General features: G+C 35.5%; 1 protein-coding gene across 6 annotated transcripts in view; it reads right to left on the minus strand.

Annotated features, from left to right (window-relative positions):
• The window catches only part of EBF1 (EBF transcription factor 1), a 376,035-nt gene that overhangs the window by 10,086 nt on the left and 347,362 nt on the right, over positions 1 to 18,587 (minus strand). For all 6 annotated transcript variants that reach the window (XM_081317698.1, XM_081317695.1, XM_081317697.1 and 3 more), the window contains exons 12-14: positions 7,238 to 7,303; positions 4,575 to 4,752; positions 2,519 to 2,698 (exon numbers count right to left, since the gene is read on the minus strand). In XM_081317698.1, coding sequence (XP_081173824.1) covers positions 2,519 to 2,698; positions 4,575 to 4,752; positions 7,238 to 7,303 — 424 coding nt within the window. The remainder of the gene's footprint in view (positions 1 to 2,518; positions 2,699 to 4,574; positions 4,753 to 7,237; positions 7,304 to 18,587) is intronic.

Raw genomic sequence — 18,587 nt, forward strand, 5'->3', positions numbered from 1 at the left:
GATAACTATACATTAGATCAGTTTGTTTAGTGGTTAATGCACCAGACTAGAAAACAGGAGACATTGAGTTCTAGTTCCACTTTAGACATTAAACCTAGCTGGGAGACCTTGGCCTAGTCATTCTGTCTCAACCTGACTCACCTTATTGTGGGGGAAATAAGAAAAGTGTGGCGGACATGTTTGCCATCTTGAGTTATTTGTAAAAATGATAAAGATGATGATAGATAGATAGATAGATAGATAGATAGATAGATAGATAGATAGATAGATAGATAGATAGATAGATAGATAGATAGACGGACAGATGGATGGACGGACAGACAGACAGACAGACAGATAGATAATTATTCTCTGCTTCTCCATTAATAATCCTGGTTGGGAATGTTTCTTAAAGAGACACAACCTGGCAAGTTAAAAAATTGTATTCTACTTCATTCCCCTATGTGTTCTTCAGCATTAGTACTGCAAGTAAGCGAAGTGATTTTGAGCATCACAAAAGCAAATTATTTTTTTCTTAAATTGTTATTATTACATTTATATTTCAGAGATAAGAAGAGACACTTGAAGGATTCACTGCCCTATGAGGCAAATGACCTATTTTGAATATTATACATTATAATTTGGGAGTATATATGTAGATATATGCATGCAATATTTGTTGTTTTGTCTAACATTCTTGTTGACTACAGAATCCAAGCAGAAAATGATGCCAAGACTTCTTGAAGTGTCATCAAGGACATTGGGGAGCACTTTTTAGATTATCTGCATCTGTATGTAATCCAAACTGCATGCACATTTTGCATCCCCTGCAACATTATGCTTAATTACTTTTTTAAAAACCCTGTTGGTGCCTTAAATAATATAGTTAATGCCTTTACTCAAAATAGGACCAAATTAGTTCAGAATTACTGTCTTCTATGATTCTGGGGAAAAAGAAAAAAAATCATTTACAGGCCAAATTACTCTTTTTTAAAAAAAAATATTGTTTAGAGATTGTTTATGTTCAGGATGTTTTATGAATAATTAAATGGTTTGGGAATGAAAATTCAAATTAGCTGAGACATAGATGACTATTTTATTTGCATTTATACAGACAAAAATAATCCCTTTAGAATCTCTGTGTAAACATATGATACCACATTTCTGAACCCCAATGAAATCAATTAATGGAAATTAAATGTTCAAAGTTCGCAGCCTGACAGATACTTTTCTTAGTGTAAAGTCACTTGGTATATGCAAGCACTTGTGAAGGCAGAGCAATCCAAGCACCCAAATTGAATGCAACTATACAGCAATTAGTTTATTGATTTAATTAAGAATGCCACCTTTCTAATTCTCAGGTCATGATTGAAACGTTTTCTGATTAACAAAATTTGTTGTTAATAGGGCAGCAGTATATATCAGGAAAAGCCTTCTAAGAATGATGATGATCAGACAAAAAATGGCATGATTTAATAAATTTGGTATTGCTGAAATATTTCTAAAGGTGAACCAAATAATGTTGTTTAGATAAAGCATACTGTCAAACTCCCACAATCTCATCTGTTGCCAGTAGATTATGAACGCAAGACTTCCAGAGGGCTCCAGTCAGTTGAAGGCTACCTTAGATTAAGAAGGCCACTTAATGAATTTTATTGTTGAACAAACTCAGTGGTAATAATATGGCCATTAAAAAGTTAAAAAGTTGTAAACTATTACAGGTAGTTGTCAACTTACAACCATTCACTCAATCATCGTTCTGAAAAAAAGTGACTTATGACTGTTTTCAGACTTATGATGATTACAGCACACACACACCCATGGACATGTGATCAGAATTTGGACACCTGGCAACTGGCATGTATTTATACATTGGGACTGCACATGCCCTAATTTGAAATAGATTTTTGAAAATTTTGGAAACTGTAGACCAAATAAACCTGAATGGTATTAAGTTGCTATAGCAAGCCCATCATCTGTTTAATTAGACTATTATAGTCATTTCAATCATAAATCTTTTGGCCTTTTCCATCACTGGTAAAATCAGGTCAATTCTCTTCCTAGAGGTATGCACAGTAAAGTAGTCAAAGTTTCAGTCACAGTAAGGTAGTTTATTTCATGGGGAAATAAATCTCCACTAACAAAAGGTTTTGAAAAATTCTCCAGTTTGGAGATTTCTTGGGTCAAGTTGTTTGATACCATACCTTTATTTAAATTGATTGCTGGCTTTGCATCAAATGGATTTAACCAACTCTTTCCATACAGATTAGGGGTTATTAACATCTAGCATCTCTTCGATTACTCACATATGACTTAAATTTGCATTTTCACATATCATTCTAATGCTGTATAGTATATTTTCAAGCAACAACAGCAACAGCACAGACCTCACTGTACAACCTTCAAATTATTTGTGTGGAATTAAGCACACCAATAACTATTTGGTAAATTTCTTGAACTGTTTTCAATCATTACAAAAGCTTAGAGTGTGCAGCTCACTACTCAATATATGTTGTGCAACATATATAATAATACATACTGGCGTAGGGAGAGTTGGCAGCAGATCCATTCAGGAAAGTTGGAGAACCACCTAAATTGGACATTCCAGCATTTCCATACCCATTCATGCTTGTTGTGACAGAGTTGTAGTTTGTCTGCTGAGGGGTAGTGCTTGGCACGTAACCATGAGGAGACACACTGCTTGAGTTGCGAGTAAAACCTTTTGCAGAAAGTAAAAAAAAAGCACAACAGCTGTTTTTCAACCAAAAGTTACACCCAATTTCAAAACATTCCAAACTATGCTACACTAAAACTGGATGAGACTTCAGTTTTCTTAAAAAAATGCAATTATGGAGAAAATTTCAGGGAGTGGCTTTGTAAAATAGTTTATTAATTAATTATACATTATTTATACTTATGTGCCCTATAGTCAATTTTCTATGTGTCGTAGAATTTGGATTAGAATGTAAACATTATTTCAATATTCCAACCATAAACAATTAAAAATCCAAACCAACAAGAAAATCCAAATTGTTATGAAATATAGCATGGTAAAAAATATTATATGGATTGCTGGAACTGTATAAGCTGAAACTACTATGAGTGCCTTAAATAACCAAGGTCTTAAAAAAAAAAGCAAATCTAGAGAAGAAAGAAAAGATCTTTGCCTGGTGCTGAAATTATTATCACAATTATGGGTGCCAGACAAGCTTTCATAATGAAAGCATAAGGATTCCATAGTGGCAACCCACCAGTAAAAATATTGAAAACATTTAAGTAATTGTGATGCACTATAGCAGGTCACAGATAGTAGAAGATATTGCAAGCCACTGTGGGATACAGCCTAATGCATTGTATCATAATTTTCTTCATTTTCAAACATGCATTCAGCAACCTGTTAACCATTTGTGACAAATTCATATTTAAAAAAAGGGGAAAAGTGTTTCTTGTTTTGTTAAATCTGGAGAATGGTTAAATTAGTTCTACACTATTAAAACAAGGACAATCATTTTTGCAATGTCAGAGACTTCTGAGATCTATTTATCAGAATACCGATGAAGATTATCAGTAAAAAATAATAATAAAACTGTCATGATGCTTACAGCTATACTTTATAAAAAAAATATAGCTTCACTTTTGGTTGTAGGTTCTGTGGCCTTGGTTGCATGAAATGCACATGAAGTTCTACCAGTTCTCAAGGAATACTCATCCCTTAATAAAAGTAAAAGTGGGCTAGATTCAATAATAATCCCAGAAGTGCAATTAAAACTATTATTTGGATTCATGATATCCCGACATGAAACATTGTCCTTCTGAAACTTTTCCTCTGATTCTAGACACCTCAGGCCAGAATTCCTGATCACAGGAAAAGTTCCTAAGTAACACTGCTTCCTATTCCTGGCATTCTACAAACTGAGCCTGTATTCAAATGAAGGAATCATACTTATATCATAGGATTAATTCCGGAGATTTTCACTTTTAGATTTATTAGATCACAACTTATTGACATGGGTGGTTGACCACCTGTTCTGTCCTTCACAAGGACCCTGAGTTATCATGCTCCTTTTCACAGATAATTAATTATCCAAATGTATTGTACATTGCCTGGATTCTGAGCTGTTCTATATAAAGGTAAAGGTTCCCCCGCACGTGCGTGCTAGTCGTTTCCAACTCTAGGGGCCGGTGCTCATCTCCGTTTCAAAGCCAAAGACCCAGCACTTGTCTGAGGATGTCTCCGTGGTCATGTGGCCGGCATGACTAGATGCCAAAGGCGCACGGAACGCTGTTACCTTCCCACCGGAGTGGTCCCTATTTTTCTACTTGCATTTTTATGTGCTTTCGAACTGCTAGGTTGGCAGAAGCTGGGACGAGTAACAGGTGCTCACTCTGCTACGCGGCACTCAGGATTCGACCCGCCAAACTGCCGACCTTCTGATCGACAAGCTCAGCGTCCCAACCCACTGAGCCACCGCGTCCCTTTTATATATATGACACTAAAAGCAAAAAAGCATGCTGGTTGAAAGTAATGTGATTATGCCTTTTATTTACCATATGAAGTCTTGAAAAGAGGGGGGGGGAAACGTTCTTCAGCTTACCCTGATTGGTGGCCTGTGAGGATTCTGAGACATTTACTGCTAATTGGCCACTAAATGAATTCACACCCATCATGCCTGCATGGACTGATGTATTAGCGAGCGCAGGAAGTTGGTTATGATTACGAGGGACACTGTAGAGGGCTTCTGCAATGTCAGCTGCTCTTTTCAGGATTATTTCCTGCCAAGACATAAGTTTAGATAGGAAGGAAAGTAATTAAATTCATGTAGTTCTCAACTTACGACCTCAACTGAGTCCAAAATTTATGTCGCTAAGGGAAACATTTTTAAGAGAGTTTTTGCCCTATTTTACGACCTTTTGTTGCCACAGTTGTTAAGTGTACCACTGCAGCAGTTAATTTAGTAAACCGGTTGTTAAGTGAATCTGGTTTTCCCATTGACTTTGCTTGGCAGAAGATCCCCAAAGGGGATCACACGACCCTGGGACACAGCCAGTGGTGGGATTCAAATATGTGAACAACCAGTTCTCTATGTGGATGCTGCTTCCAGAAGTCCATTCTGGGCCTGGGCAATAAAAAAAGTAGCTACCGATTCTGCCGAAGTGGTACAAACCGGCTGAATCCCACCACTGGACACAGCAATGGTGTTAAAGATGAACCAGTTGCCAAGCATCTGAATTCTGATCATCTGACTAAAGGGATGCTGTAATGTTGTAAGTGTGAAAAATGGTCATCCCTTTTTTCAGCACCGTTGTAACTTTGAACAGTCACTAAATACATTGTGAGGACTACCTGTACAAAACTTACTAGGAAATATCAGATTTGGGCTGCCAAAATCCAAGTGGCCACTAGATGTTGGCAAAATATATTTTCTGCTTTCTTCCTACAATCAAGTGGGCTTTTTTTTCCAGCTGTTGATCTGGTAGCTCATAGATCCCCAACCTTTTGGACACCAGGGACCAAGTGCCGTAGAGAAAGGACTGGAGGGTGCATAGTTTTCTGTGCTGCCTGCATCCTGCGGATGGGGCTTTGCTTATTTGTGCGGACCGGTTGCTGGCATGCCGTGGCCCAGTACTGGTCCATGGACCCCTGTGGTAGCTCTTAATCTACTCATCAGTTCAAAGTCTTCACTGGTGCCAGTTTTCGTAGCAATGGAAAATTGAGCTATGAATCAGATTGTGACTTCATCGGTTCAAAGGAAAGGTTGAACGACAGTAATGGATATCATGAAGAGCCAATTCTTTGCTACTATAGGTAGTCCTCAACTAAGAACCACAACTTGGACCAGAATTTCCTTTGCTAAACAAGGTAGTTGTTAGGTCACTCATGCCTGATTTTACAACCTTTCTTTTCCACAGTCGTTAAGTGAATCGTGGAATCATCAAGTGAATCCAGCATCCCCCATTCACATTGCTTGTCAGAAGCTGGTTGGGAGGGTTGCAAATAGCAATCACATGACCCAGGGGACATTGCAATCATTGTAAATATATACTGGCGATCAAACCGGTCAGTCCTAGAGGAGATCAACCCTGACTGCTCTTTAGAAGGCCAGATCCTGAAGCTAAAACTCAAATACTTTGGTCACCTAATGAGAAGGAAGGACTCACTGGAGAAGAGCCTAATGCTGGGAAAGATTGAGGGCAATAGAAGAAGGGGACGACAGAGAATGAGGTGGCTGGATGGAGTCACTGAAGCAGCAGGTGTGAGCTTAAATGGACTCCAGCAGATGGTAGAGGACAGGAAGGCCTGGAGGAACGTTGTCCATAGGGTCGCGATGGGTCGGACACGACTTCGCAACTAACAACAACAACTGGCTGACAGTTGTAAATGCAAGGACCGGTCATTAAGTCACTTTTTTCCCTGATGTTGTAACTTTGAACATTGTTAAATGAATGGTTGTAAGTCAAAGGATTACCTGTATTCTGTAAAATGGAGACCAAGTTAGAAGGCTGAAGATGGTTATTGTAAAATATTACATATAAGGACATATTTATTGGTTCTTGGTAAAACCTTTAGTCCAGTCCCAATTTGTAGTGAACAGCTATCTATCTTCCAGAAAGCAAAAGGCACAAAAAAGTAGAGATTCATAGACAAAGGGCTGTAAATGGGGAAATTAATCCCAATATATTGATATCAGAGAACTGAGCATGACCATCATTTACTTCAGTGCATTTATTTTTGGAAAGACACATAAGATTCCAGTGTTAAACATCTGTCTTCGGTTTAAGGAGCTTGTAAAAGAGTTCTATAAAATCAGGACATGGCTTACTAAGAATTAGTTAGACCTGTACTTCTTAAATTACACTAAGATAAAGGCTCTAAATAGAATGCCTAAATTGTAAATTATATTTTATACTGATATTAAGTTAACTACTTGACACAAGCAATTACTAAACAGCTGATACCATACTAATGTATTTAAATTATATTGAAACTAACACGTTAAAACTATAAAATATTAATAACACAGAATAGTGTTTTCATTATTTTAGCAAAGCAAATCAACTAATAAAATCAAAAAATTAAAATGCTACTACTGTTAGAAACTTTGAAATGAGTTTGGTTCAAGTGAGAAGTTTTCTTAGATCTATTATGGCACCCTCATTACTTTTCTCCAATTTGCAATTTTAGTTTTATTTGTCCATGACTCTCTGTGCAGATTTTAGAACTCCAAGTGGAGAGCTACTTAACCAAAGCTGTATTTACCTGATTGTTATGTGGCATACCATAGAGTGCTTCCACCAGATCAGCTGCCCTCTTGAGTATTACTTCCTGTTAGAAAGAAAAGGAGAATTTTACCCATGTTTATGTAAGCAAATGCAGTTCAAACATTGTGTCTTCAATTTTGTTTTCAATCACAGCCTTGTTTTCAGTCTTAAAAATCAACAGTACCTAGTCAGCTCAGAATGTTGCTAAATCATGAATTCATCCAGTTCACACAAAAGTTAAAAGGTAAAACCTGCTTGAGCTGCAAAATAAAATCTGTCACTCAATTGTCTACTGACTGCACAGAAGCTGCTTACTGGTTTATTGCCGAATAAGACCTACATCTCTTTGTTCGATTGCAATCAATGTCACCCTGAGCACGTTCAGATTTATTTCATGCTGTTTATTTGGCTCTTAATTTATATAATAGAAATGTGTCCTTATCTGATCAACCATATTGTTAAGCTATCTCAGGAATGCTATTGCTGATCTGATAACAAACCAAGTTCTATGCTTCATCTTTTTCCCATAGTTGGGTGCCATAGCCTGGTATTTAAAAGGGAAAGAAAGGTTTTGAAGACAAGCAACAACTGAGAACAAAATATAAATGTTATTCTTCAGGGAATTTGGAGGGATGTGGGTGGAGTGTCAAAATTTTAGGCATAAGCCTAACTTTAATTTCCATGGTTGCTCAATTCTCCATCTGCTCATTTATTTATCCTTGTTGTATTCCTAAACTCATTTGTATTACGTATATTTCTTCATTTCCCTGCTCCAGCTATACCCTCATGGTCCTGAGACTGACATCTGCATAGCACAATGCTCTCTTTGTATTTTTAGCACGTAAAACTTCAAGAACAAGAGTGGAGTCAATAAAATGTATTTGTAAATTACAAGTATCTTTCTATATCACAGAAACAATAATATACATTTGATTCCTCCTGTATGTATAAAAATCTTAGTACGGTAACTTCTACCAAAAATGACATATTTTTATAGGTATGACAACATAAAAGCTGAATTGTAATATATTTTTGCAAATGGTTATTGAAGCTAGATTCATGTTTTAAGAACTGACTTTTGAGTTAAGCTGTGAAGCTTAACTAGGAATGTTTTATACACTAGTTAGATTTTCTAACTAAAAGAAGTAGTAATGCTCAATTTTCATATTCTATAGTCTCTTATCAGAGGAGAGATATAATTGCATTCATTTTGCTGTCACCATAACCTCTTCAAAATCCTTGAACAACTCTTCAGATGACAAGCTTTTAGATGCATATTAGCATTTTTCAATTTAAAATTCTCTACAATATACGCTAAAAGACTTGGCATATTGCAGTGGGTACTTATGATATACATGATGTCCTAAATTTAAAAATGAGATTGTAAGTATGTTTTGAACTCCCATACACATTTATCGTTCCTTAGAACTACAGCACACTCTCCCTTTCATAATGCTTGCAGCCAGCTGCATTATATAATTGATGGGTTTTAAATCAATAGATTTGAAACTATTTATTTCTGAAAAGATCACTAGCTCTTGCCTTTGTCCTCTCTATGCATCCTGACCAAAGTACTGAATAATTTGCAAGCGTATGAACTGAATGCACACGATACCCATATGGAATCAGGCCCTGCTGGTTCAGCCAAGCTACTTAGAAAATCAGTGAGCTAAGTCTGTCTTGTAAAAGATTTTTTAAAAAATCTAGAGGAGAAGGGAAAAAACAGCTTGCCACATTTGACTTCCGGTTCCTAGTAAATTAAAACATCTTGTCCAGACAAGATGATTTTGGAAATGTAATGCTATCCCAGGTGACATCATCAGCCGTTGCATACCATCATTCATTATAAAATGGCAAATCTATCTTATTGTTATGAGAAATATGTCTTATACCTTGGTCCAAATTAATAATAAAACTTGTATTTTGCTTTAAGACTGAGTATCAATATGCAAAGAGTAAATCAAATATTACCTTTGGAGCAGTTTAATTCCCCCAATGGAATTTCCATATGACAATATGGTTTATGGAGTGTCTTAATGTAACTACATGAAATCTAAACTTCCATTCCTCAGAAATAATTTCTTCATGGTTGGTAAGATCAACAATAAAATAATTCTAATTGCAGACACTTTCCTCATAGTTTATCATTGGAATATATTGAATAATCATCTCTACAATTTACAAATTGTCAATGTTTAGGTTGCATTTCTTTTTATAACAAGGAATTGCCTATACAGTTCATGTTTTCTTAACAAAGTCACCACATAATAACACCTTTCTTTTATGTAGCATTGTCAGATGTTGTAAAACAATTATGGAAAAAAATCTTGTCAGGTAATTTTTAAGCTTTTACATAAAATGCTAGTTTTTCTGTTCTATTCAATGTTAACATAGAAGATTCTACACAGCAATCAATGTAATTTTAAACATTTTTGGTTTCAACCCATTTATGAGCACAGTCCTGACTTCAAATACAATGTGATGCCTAAAAGTCTTCTAGAAAGTACTGTTCCTGCAACAGCACTGGCAAGGTGGTTGAATTGCAGTGACCAGAAAATTGTTCTCACCTCCATGTCATTATGTTCACAGCCAACCAGCCCCGAGCGTGTTTGTGTTCAGGATCTAATATATTGCCTTTCAATCAGAGCTGAGAGCCACTGAACACATAGACATAACATGACGAGCAGGTCAGGAAAGCAATAAAGATTTTACAGAGCTGTCCAAGGTGCTAAATTTACTCAATAATGGGTTTGGCACCATAGTGTTAACCTCTCATTTACTACCAGTTTGAGAGACTAAATTGAAGTAGCTGACTTCATTTACCTTGAAATGTATATTTTATGACATTATGTAAGTAGATTGAAAGGGCACTGCAGCTTTAACAATTTAAGGGGCTAAAGCATGTTCAAGATTATGGCTGGTTTTTTTATCATAGATTATATATTGTACTTAAAAGTATATAAAATATTCCAATGTACTGGTTAACCTTCTGAATGTTATTGTAAGAAGATAGCTGATATTAAAAAAAAAATACCTAAGCCTTTGAAAGCAATATTGTGCTGCCGAAAGTTTGCATAAAGGGCACCACAGAAAGGTTGTCTTTAAATAGATACTAGAGCACTGTAAATACACTCACATACCAACATTTAATATTTATTTTTGGATTAACAAAACTACAACATTTCCAAGTGAATTAATTGTATTAGGAATGCATATTCCTTTTCATGACCCTAGCCCATGTTCCTTTTCTTCTGATAACTTATCAGACTCTCATTCTAGGCATGCTTACTGGACATTAAGTAAGAGGGTAACTAGGCAAAGGGCTGCAAATGTTCTTTTTAGTGACTAAAACAACTCATTTAAGAATCAGACAGTTAATATTTGTAAGAGAGTTTCTGGAAAAATAGAAGCATTATCCCTGTATTCTATATTTGTTTCTTTTATGTCATCATGGATTGGCTAAGGTTTTTTGAGATTAAAGTGGTACACTAACCCCTGCAAAACTAGTCAAAGATGATAAATCAAATGATTTACTTTACTTTTTTGTGGATAATGGCTGTTACAGAAAGCTTGGAGGTCAGAAAGCATGTGCTATATGTTCACTTTAATCCCTACAATTTTGGGGAAAAGGAATTCTGGCTGAAAGAAAAGTCTTCAGTCAATCAGCCATCTGCAAGACAAATGTATTCTTTAAAAAAAAAAGGAAGGTCAATACTCCAGAGTTTATTGACTAGGATTGTTCTTGAGAATGATTGCTGGTTCATGTTGAACTTCAGAATTTAATAGGAGCTAATTCTGGTTAAGTTGGAAGAGAAAAAGGGGTTCACATTTTTTGAAGAAAGATTTAAAAAGGGAATGTATGAAAGGGCACTGATTTACACTTTTAAGTATTCCTGAAGGACAAAATTCTTACTCAGTTAAGAGATCAGCAAGGAGAACTCTACAAAAAGAAGATCTGTGGCTTGGTGATTATTAACTGATATTATGTAACTTTTATTACAGAGTAATTCATAATAGTTTTATAAAATCAGCAAGAAATGGTAATGTGATAAGGACGATATCCATCTATCTATCTATCTATCTATCTATCTATCTATCTATCTATCTATCTATCTATCTATCTATCTATCTATTCCAAACTTCTATAATTTGGATGTATGTATATGGTGTTTTCTGTAAGCTTACTTTGGACAAGATAGAACAAATAATAAATTACATAGGTTATTACTATCATAATAATGCTGATTGATTTATCAATGTTTAAATTTCAATTATTACAATTTCTGTTAAAGTATGCCATTTAAAATAACTGAATAACAATTGTGTAGGGTGTTTTAATTGGAATATCTTATCTTAAACATTTCAGAAACAATATAATTCTATTAAAGCTAGTATTTAATTTATGAATGTGTTAATCTACAAAGACTAATATATGTGTGTGTGTGTTTATACACACACACACACACAAACACACACAAATGCAGTTTGATCCAAAGCAGTAACAAAAATGTTTCTTGCATTTATCTTATTTATTATTTCAGAATATAATTTAATAGGCTAGGAAAATAGCTGGCTGTCTTCTAAAAGGAAAGCAAGATGAGAAAGAAATCCAGTACTAATTTTCCAAATAATTACTGAATTGAAAGTGATCTTATTTCCCCAAACCTTCCATTTATTTTATTACAGATATCCAAATGCTTGAACTTTTTTCACTCAGTCAATCTTTTCATTCTGAAACAACACAAAGATTCAAATATAAAAATCTACCTGGGGTGATATTATAAGAAATACAATTTTGAAGCAAAGACATACATCCATGGAAATAATGTTTGGAAGTTGAAGTCAAGAACAAGAACACCATATTTACTTAGGGTTTCTATCACAACATTCAATGTGGAGAGTACCGGTGAGAATTCATCAATGCATGTCATTTGCTTTTAACATGATTATATAATATCTTATATAACTGTTCAAGGCTTTCTTGGCTCAATCACTCTGTTCACAATTAAATCAATTAAGAAATGGGCAAAAACAACATTGCAGGTAAATACTGATTTTTTTTTATAACAAGTGATTAATGTTAACAATGAGCCACCTTCAAAGAACTGTTTTTTGCAGGTAATATATTTTCAGTCAATAACTGTCCACAAGATATGAGGCTTATCAATTACTGAAGCCCCAAGGGTGATAGGATATTTTTAAGACTCTATTAGCATTGTATTGTGTCAAAATTAACCAATAAATCATTCATCTTTCATAGAAGTGTTTAATGACAACAATATCATTTATATTTTCCATATTCTGATTCTGCGAGAAAGCAGGTCTTGAAAACCTCAGATTTAAATCAGAAGATTGCAAATTGATTGAGGAATCTCATTTATGTGGGATTAACTTAGACAAAATATGACTAAAAGCTCTGTGAAATTTTAGTTATTATACTGACACAGATCCCTTTATATTAAGATCTTACTTCATATGCCAGGATACTTTTCCATGTAAAACATATGCTCTCTATATATGATCTCTTTCTTTCTTAGGTTTAAAAATTACTTGCACTTTTCTGACATGCCTATCTGGATAGAAGCATAAGAATAACCGTCATATACAGGCGGTATGAAATAACACAAAATACTATTGACACTAAATGATAAAAAATCAACATTCACACTCTATGTGTATGCATGTCTATGTGTGAGCACGCACTCTAATTTCTTGAGCACTTTTAAATGGTAATTAACAATGTAAAAAGACTCAATTCCTCCCCCAAAATATTATGACTTTACATTAGAAAGAAGGCGCGTGCTCATACCCTCATACCTATTTTTCTGATTTAACTCTTCAAGATGTCTTACAAGGCTTACCCTTTTATCTCATTGTCTGCACTATCCTCTTGACCACCCTCTCCAACTCCACAACTCCATCTGAGCTTTTAAAGAAAACTCATGTGTGATGGAATCTTGTGGATAATGAAATTCAGGACCCTGAAGGGTAGTCTCTAGCCGGTAAAAAGTTCCAATTTCCTTGATATATCTAATTTAAAATATCATGCACTTGGTGGTGGTAAAGACCTCAGTTACTTAAAAAAAACTGCCCTCTGTGTAAACAGTACTCAACTAGCTTAGTCTTCCTCCAAGCCAAAGATTGCAGTCTATGCCTTAGGCACTGACATAAATGCTCACTGAATGACCTTGCCATCTGCTCTATACGGAGCCAAGCTGAATATGGAAATATGGTAAGCATATATAAAATAGCAATTTTTAAATAGTGAAGGGTAAATGCTTGCAGACGTCAAGCCCTAAATATATTAGAAATAAATAAGAAAACAGGCGGGGGGAGAAAGAGGGAGGGGTAAAATCTCAGCAAGGAAGGAAAAAAAAATAAACAATTCATCTACCATAGTTGCTATTGTAAGGAAAAATACTATGCAGTGTAAATTCTTGCTTTTTCAGTGTGTTTCCCTATGTATTATTTGGTATTCCTTTCTTGAAAACACTGTGAAGCATGAGATAAAATAGCAACATAGACTTCTGCTACTTGTAATTCATACTTACTATGGCTAAAAGGTAAAGGTAAAGGTTCCCCCGCACATGCGTGCTAGTCGTTTCCGACTCTAGGGGCCGGTGCTCATCTCCGTTTCAAAGCTGAAGAGCCAGCGCTTGTCTGAGGACATCTCTGTGGTCATGTGGCCGGCATGACTAGACGCCAAAGGCACACGGAACGCTGTTACCTTCCCACTGTAGTGGTCCCTATTTTTCTACTTGCATTTTTACGTGCTTTCGAACTGCTAGGTTGGCAGAAGCTGGGACGAGTAACAGGCGCTTACTCTGTTACGCGGCACTCGGGATTCGACCCGCCAAACTGCCGACCTTCTGATTGACAAGGTCAGCATCCTAACCCACTGAGCCACCACGTCCCTTACTATGGCTAAACCACCATGGAAAAGACAACAGGGCAACTAGACAACCAGGAAACTAGAACACATAGTTCAAGATTCACTGAATTTGGGAGGCATCGGGTATTTCCTTGTGGCTCCAATCAAAGCAGGTACATCAGCTTTTAAAAATGTATTATCTTCAAATTTACTTGTCTGTTATTTGGATCACAGGAATCTTTCTCCAAAACGTGTAATAATATGATTTTATAGAAACCCAAGGACTTTTTATTCTTTCTAGTGACACTTTCTGTTGCTTTCCCAAGCACATGGATTGTCAAAAAGATGCTAGGAGACTCTCATTATGAGGTTTATGTGGCCTGCACTTGGATATATTACATATAAAAAGTTCTAATCATCTGAACTTAAAAATTGTTGTATAGTACTTACCAACACTTGGCATACGCCTCCTAAGATTGTGTTCAATTTTACAGGAAAGAGTAGAATATAGGCTAAAAAAAATCCTTCAGAAGAAAAATAGAACTCTCAAGAGAGAATAAGGTTGTTGGAATTATTTAACTACTTGCTCTTAATGGGATTTATAGTAAAAGAAAAAGATGATGTTTCTGATTGCTGGTAGCATTTTGTTCTATTTTGCCCAGGCTGAGCATATTAAAAAAGCAGAGGAGAATGTTATATTAAAGTGTTAAAATTCCCTCCTCTGCTATAACCTTTACAAATGAGTACACTCACTTACATTTTATCATAGGAATATTTTTTTTAAAAGTCTCTGGAAGGGGCATTCTTATTACAGTAAAGGTCCACTTCAGACCTGATTGAAATGAAAAGAAAACACACAGCTTACATCTAGATACCAAGTGGTAATTTCTAGGGAAACATAAAATGCCAAATGTATAACAATTATGTTTTATAACTCTGTGTTCAAAGAACTTAATAGTATTTTATTGCACTGAGAGGCTTCAGCTGAAGCAGACCTATTTTACTGGAGAGCTCCCTGCCTTATGTTGTTAAAGCACTTCATCAACTTTCTTTCTTATTATCAGCAAGAGAAAGATGTGATTAATTTTTGAATATGCAGTCCTAAAAATCTGGCAAAAACTAATTTCTCTAAGCAGATGTCTCAAACAGTTATATAAACAGATGAATTAAATTTCTTCAGGAATATCAGGAGCATATCTGATATCAACCCCAACAAAGGCTAGAATTGTGATAATTATCATTGTGTTTAATCTTAATTGCATTCTTTTTCAAGCAATTGTTAAAAACCTTAGGGTAAGGAATAGAGGAAAAGACCAAAGATAAGATAGGAAGATAGGCCGGCAGAAAGGCAGATAAATAGACATTCATTGTGTCAAATTGTATTTTAATTTTATTTTACTCTACCTAATAGATAGATGTCAAGTGGAGAGATCACAAAGTTGTTGTCAATGTTTTTTATTATTTGTTATCCTCAAATAAATAAGTGCAAACAGCTGGCAGTGACTGTGAATCAGCTGAATAAATTACTTTGTAGTCTCTGTAAGTCAGGTCCAAATGCCTCTTTCCTCTTCTGAAAGCATGAATGTATTTTTCAGACATAATTACTACAGTAATGGTAGAATACATGTATTTTTTTGTCTTGGAAGGCAGTCTGAGTTTCCATACTGTAGTCCCAAGATGTTACGGTCCAAGGAAGTAATATATTTTAAATAAGATGTTTCTTACCAAAGAAAGAAAAATACTTGGTTTTTATTAATAAAATATCAGGCAATTTTGTTTTAGTCCTAGTTAATATTGTTAGGGACTATTCTCCTTTTTAGTGTGCTTTTAATTAGTTTAATTGGTATCAAAATTATTTGGTGCTCTGTCATTTTTTTTGAGATGGAAATAAATGTATTTGTCAATCAATCAACAAAATAGTACAAGTATTTCACTGATAATTCAAATTAATTAATTACTGATGTATGTATTGAATGTAATTTTTCATTTCTGTGGACCACTTGTGAATCCTAACTACGGTATGAGGCCTCAATTCCAATAGTGCTCAAGGTATTGGCCTAGAGTTCTAGTCCTGATTTAGGCATGAAAATCAATTGGGTGACTTTGGACCAGTCACTATCTCTCTACCCAGCCTACCTCACATGGTTCTTATTATGAGGAAAACAGAAAGAGGAAGGAATATTAGGTATTATTTATAAAAAATAATAATAAAGGTGGGATAAACATAAAGAATACAAGACCTATTAGTTCAGATGGTGATTTTTACAAATGAACAATCACCAAGCCTGTTTTTTTCTTTGGCATACACATTACTGTATGCCTTTGCCCAAATATCTGCAATGTAATACAGTTTGTAAACCCCTTTTGTTTGTTAAGGAAGAAAAAAGACTTTAGTCTATACTTTACTAAATGGCATCATCATAACAAGAACAAAGATTTTTTTACTGTCCACTTCCAGTGCTCATATCTCATCTAAAAAAGCACACTATATATCTTTTGATCTTAACTTTAACCAGGCAACATTGGTGCTCTACAGGGATGTCCTACAGAATTGCTAAAACTGAATCCCATTTCATAAATAATACAATGAACCACTATTAGTTTGACTAGAAACACATTCATGGTTGCCTCACCTAAATCCATTGCCTTTTTGTGAGATGGGAGGCATATAAATGTATTAATTAATTGATTGATTGATTGATTGATTGATTAAACAAACAGGCTAAGCCAGTAATAGATATTTTCCAACATTTATGGAAAGGATGCTAGATCAAGGATATTACTAGAAATCCCAAGGAGGAAGTAGTTTACCTTGCGTACATGGAAGAAATAATCATAACATTAGGTTTACTGTAAAATTAATTTAGGATGATTAAGCTTCTCACTGAATACTGGGGGGAAAAATCTATAGGTTTTGTTCCTGATCATTAAATGTGGTTGCACCCAGATAGGTTGCTAGGAAAATGTGCATTTTATCACAGCCACAGGAAATGTCATTTGATTCTATGAGTCCTATACTGATTAAAGCTGCTGTGATGGCGAAAAAACCAGAGCTTCACTGAGAATCAAGTTCACTGTGGATGTCCATGAGAGTAATCGGTAAACACTGTAAAAATCAATATGCATGTAAGCCTCTACAAAGCAACTGGCTTTGTGTGCTTGATCTACTGAATACTCCCCAAACATGCAAAGCATCTCCTTTGACCTCTGCACCAGAGAGGAACTTACTGAAGGAATGGCATACCCTTTATAACACAGATAAGCCCTGTGAACCTGACCTAGCAACATACCTAACTAAGCAATTAGTAATTTTAGTGGATATTGTATCAACCCTTATCTTATTGAGACTATAAACAAATAAATATGGTTCTTCAAACACCAGGAAATAGAAAACACAGAAACAATGGGGCTTCTTTCTCATAACAGAAAAATCACCTCAGGAAGAAGTTCAGGCCATTTTTTGGCCGGCCACTTTTTGTATATTTTTAAAGGCACAGTCAGGAGCTGAGACAGACTATGTGTGCGTGAGAGACGTTTGATTTTTTTTCTTTGGGAGAAAAAAAAAATCATGACCCTTGAAGTCAAACAGAAACAGAAAGTGACACTACACATATAGAAAGAGACCGGCCTTTTGAGCATAATCTTCTAAGGCATCTTCCATCTTTGAACACTCTTCTATCTTGTTCCTTAGATCCATAATATTCTAGCCAGGCCTTTGGCTCAATATAGTACATGGTACATGTCTTATTTAATGTTGCTCAGTTATTACTGAAGTTTTGACAACTATCAGGTAGTAAGGAGGGATGCTTACAGTCTGTAAAAGTTTCAAATCCAAAATATTTCACATTTGAAATGCCATATTTTGAATACCCCAAAGTTTGTTTCTTCTTCTGACCTTAACAAAAATGTTCCAGTGCTGTTCTGATTACTCTGTTTCAAGTTTGAAATAATTGTTTAAAATTCTAAAACTTTAAAGGAGGCTATTTTGAATTCAGAATATTTCCAGAATGTTCAGGTCAGCTATTTCAGACTTAAAATGGGGTGTTCTGAACTTGAAAACAGGACATTTTATTTATTTATTTATTTAATTCAATTTATATACCGCCCTTTTCCCGAAGGACTCAGGGCGGTTTACAGGGCAAAATTAAAACAATACAATATAAAAATTAAAATAAATTAAATCAATAGCCCCAAAATTTAAAATTACTGTAGAATTTAAAAACCTTAAAACCCCTCAGTCCAGGCCAGCTAACTCAAAAAGCCAGGTTTTTAGGTCCCGGCGAAATGAACAAAGGTCGGGGGCGATCCGGAGTTCCACCAGCAATTGATTCCATAGGGCAGGCACACCCACAGAGAACGCCCTCCCCCTGGGGATCGCCCGCCAGCATTCCCTGACCGGCAGAACCCTGAGGAGGCCCTCCCTGTGGGAGCGCACAGGACGATGGGAAGTTGATCCCGCCAGCAGGTGCTCCCTGAG

The sequence above is a fragment of the Vipera berus genome, assembly GCF_964194415.1.
Source record: "Vipera berus genome assembly, chromosome: 2".
NCBI classification, from domain to species: domain Eukaryota; kingdom Metazoa; phylum Chordata; class Lepidosauria; order Squamata; family Viperidae; genus Vipera; species Vipera berus.